The 3,158-nt window shown below is 44.4% G+C and overlaps 1 protein-coding gene across 1 annotated transcript; it reads right to left on the reverse strand.

Moving 5' to 3' along the window:
- Positions 1-2,342: 2,342 nt before the first annotated feature.
- On the reverse strand, positions 2,343-2,641 carry EV420DRAFT_1588581 (uncharacterized protein; the record flags this gene model as incomplete). Its single annotated transcript, XM_060474860.1, is given in 2 exon segments — positions 2,343-2,547; positions 2,558-2,641. Coding segments are annotated over 2 exon segments (227 nt in total), but the record flags the coding sequence as incomplete, so codon positions are not given.
- Between the last annotated feature and the right edge of the window lie 517 nt (positions 2,642-3,158).

Below are 3,158 nucleotides of genomic sequence, written 5' to 3' on the forward strand. Positions count from 1 at the left end.
TAAACGGATTCTCCAAGACATCCCTGATCGCTCTGCGTTTGAAGCTTAGCTTGATCCTTGATTGATGTGGCACCTGCTACTACTACTTCTCAGGATCGGAAGATAACGACGCATTAAAATGTGGGGTTGCAGCATTCGGTTCGTGGTTGTATCACAGCATTCTGGTCCCGGTGCTAATATCAGCTAATCCTTTGACAGTCACATTTTCCGCGCTATCGATGTGGCGTTCATCTCCCGTACGACGTGAAATAGGGAGAACTCTGAACTGCGATTCCGCAAAGTACGATACCAACAGGTGAGAGCTTCTATCACTTCTCCGGATCTTGGCTGATAGACCCTGACACGTATCCAGGGCGTCCTCTTGTTCCGAAATTCTCTCGAACGGAATTCGGACGAGTTCATGGTTTCTTGAGGTGGATGGAGCCTTTAGCGAAGAATACGTAAGCCCATACTTATCACTTGAGGGCGAGGAGTGAATACTAACTCATGTATAAAAGTACTGATTACCAACGCTCGCAAAAGCTACCAACTATCTGCCTAGCCTTTATGCTCATCATTGTTATATACTCTGCATAAAGCTAAACAACGGTCAGCAGTGATTGGATTGAGGATACAGGATGCATTGCAAATTATCTTTGCGGTAAATATTTCGATTCTTTAACCCAGGCGCTTCGTCTCTTGAGGAGATTTATTTCAGGAGCCAGGTGCCGGTTATACGGACATAATCTCTTGTAAAGAGTCCTTCGAATATCACGCGCTTGACAGCTTCATTTGCGGACCGGAACCCACAAAGGTTACTCACTTCTTATCTTCGATGTTTCAACTTACTTTTCTGTTTTCGCGGTCTAATCAATCTCATTGTTTTGGAAGGTAAATGCTTAGATTTTTTTTGCGTATCGAGGAGATTTGACGAATTAGCAGTTTCGGAAAATGTAAGCGCTGATACTCAATTTTGTTATGGAGTGATTAAGTTCGAGGGAGTATGACTTCAGGCAGAAGCCTTACGAAGGGAACAAGCCCAAAACAAGCCCTATTCGCGTCTACTATGTCAAGTTATGATAATGAATCCCGTTCTCGACGTCATCGGCTCCTTCTTGGTCGTTCAGACTCGTATTCAGCAGGCTGTCTATCACTCTCTAGGCAACTTCGCCACTATTTCTGTCATTATAGGTGGCATTCACGACCTTGTGGTCTCATATAATATCATACCGCGTGCAGTTCAACTTTCGCTTCCGTTTCCGAGCCTCGAAAGGTGAATCTCATGTTGTGAAACTTCCAGGCATTAACAAGGTTCCATTGTCTTGAACTCCTGCCCCCAAACCCCGTTCTCAGATGACTTAGGTGCCGGGTACAGAGCCAGTTCTTGCCAAGATCAGCCTCCTACCGACAATACAAAAGTGATTTTTTTCCGTACTTTCCCGGAGCCCTTGTATTCATTTAAATGGTCTTACCGCCACCGGTAGAGAAGGGCAGACATCCGCTCCAGGGAAGGAATGATGCTACTCTACCCTGAGCCTGGTTCAGGGGCGCTACTAGCCGGCATAGAGTCCAAACCACGGCGATCTCTACTGCCTCGAATACATTGTACTGCCTGCATATTCACGCGATTTTCCGTTCCACAGGCACATACCCCTTTACCGTGGAATCAGAATACGAATGTTGCTGAAAAATGTGGGTCGTCTTCGATTATTCACGGGAGGAGCATCGGCGAGACCTTTATTTTCTGAATCGACGCGTATAACATGCGGATGCATGTTTATATGCTATCACATCCTTCACTGAGTTCTCTCTAAATTTTATACTGTTCAACGACACGCTTTCTTCTACACGCAAACGGGTGCAAAACGGGCGTTTTATCTCGAAGTCTTTCTAGAATCTGGATTGATGGCCGCCATCCGGCTGCACTCATGCCTGCCGGTCTTTATCGCTTCCAGACCGTCATTCTTATCGAAGTCAACATCGAGCTTCTCAGACTCGGTGTCCTACTCCTACCTTGATGCTGCGTCCATGAGAAGGCGTTCATTCTGATTGCTCTTTGTCGTGTGCAAACCGCACATTGTACTTACTCAGCGTCGGATCAGCTGTTAAATGAAGAAGTGTTCCTCACTTTCTTCGGAAAATAGGTGACACGCATGCTCGGACTTCCTGCTGTTACAGTTATTTACCGGTCAATGAAACAGCAAAACTGGATATTTACTGTAGGTTCCAATTGGTTGGGAATTTTGACTAGGTTTGAATGTAAGAATGTGTAATACTATACAACAATAAGATACAGTAAAAAAAAGATGCTCAAAGGTGCGAGTACAAGTCCGTTTTCACAGCATTATCGTGGCGTGGGTATTCTAGGCTATTTTGAGTCATTGAAACAGTCCGGCCCATATACCCAAACCTCATTAGTCAGCTACTCGGAATCGCTCGAGTGCTATAGAAAAGTGAGATCTCCTTTCCAGTCTCTCTCTGATATACAGCCTCAAAATCTTTGCAGATTTTTCTTGCACCTTTCCGAGGAGCACCAGGTAGTTTGACAAGCTCATTCTTGTATGCAATCATTTGCAATGACTGCCTTTTCCATTAGCTGGTCATGGCATTTGTGAGCAATCTGACACTTTTTCGAGTTTGATTTGGCATGTCCAGGCATAGTAAAAAATTGAACAAGAGGAGAAATAAAGTTCGGAGGCAGCAGGGCAATAATGGACGCATTGGACTGTCAGACTGTCCATCAAAGGTGATGGCTTGGCAGAACCGCACTTTTATTTATGCCCTAGACTCCTCAGATAATGGCCGCTTGGTCTCAAACCTGTCACACAGGTTCTTCAGAAGGTCATTAACATTATTGAGGCCTTTGTGGGTGATTACATTCAGATGGAGGACACACATTTCCAGGTCAGATTTTGAGTTCATGAGAAAATAGATATTTTTAGAACAGAAGCCTCAATTTCTCGGGAATATTATTCATGTCACATATGAAGAATCACTGCAGAACATGAAGATACAATACACATCAGCAATGTAATACAAGTTGATGATGAAGGATGAAGGGAGGGAGAGCAAGAGGCTAAGTGTTTCATTGAACCATGGTGTTGCAATGACCGGTAAATAACTGTATTTGGCAAGAAAAGATCACAGGGCAATCACAGGGTCAACTTGGAACGCAAGAC

This window comes from Desarmillaria tabescens, assembly GCF_030435595.1.
Source record: "Desarmillaria tabescens strain CCBAS 213 chromosome Unknown EV420scaffold_114, whole genome shotgun sequence".
Taxonomy (NCBI): Eukaryota; Fungi; Basidiomycota; class Agaricomycetes; order Agaricales; family Physalacriaceae; genus Desarmillaria; species Desarmillaria tabescens.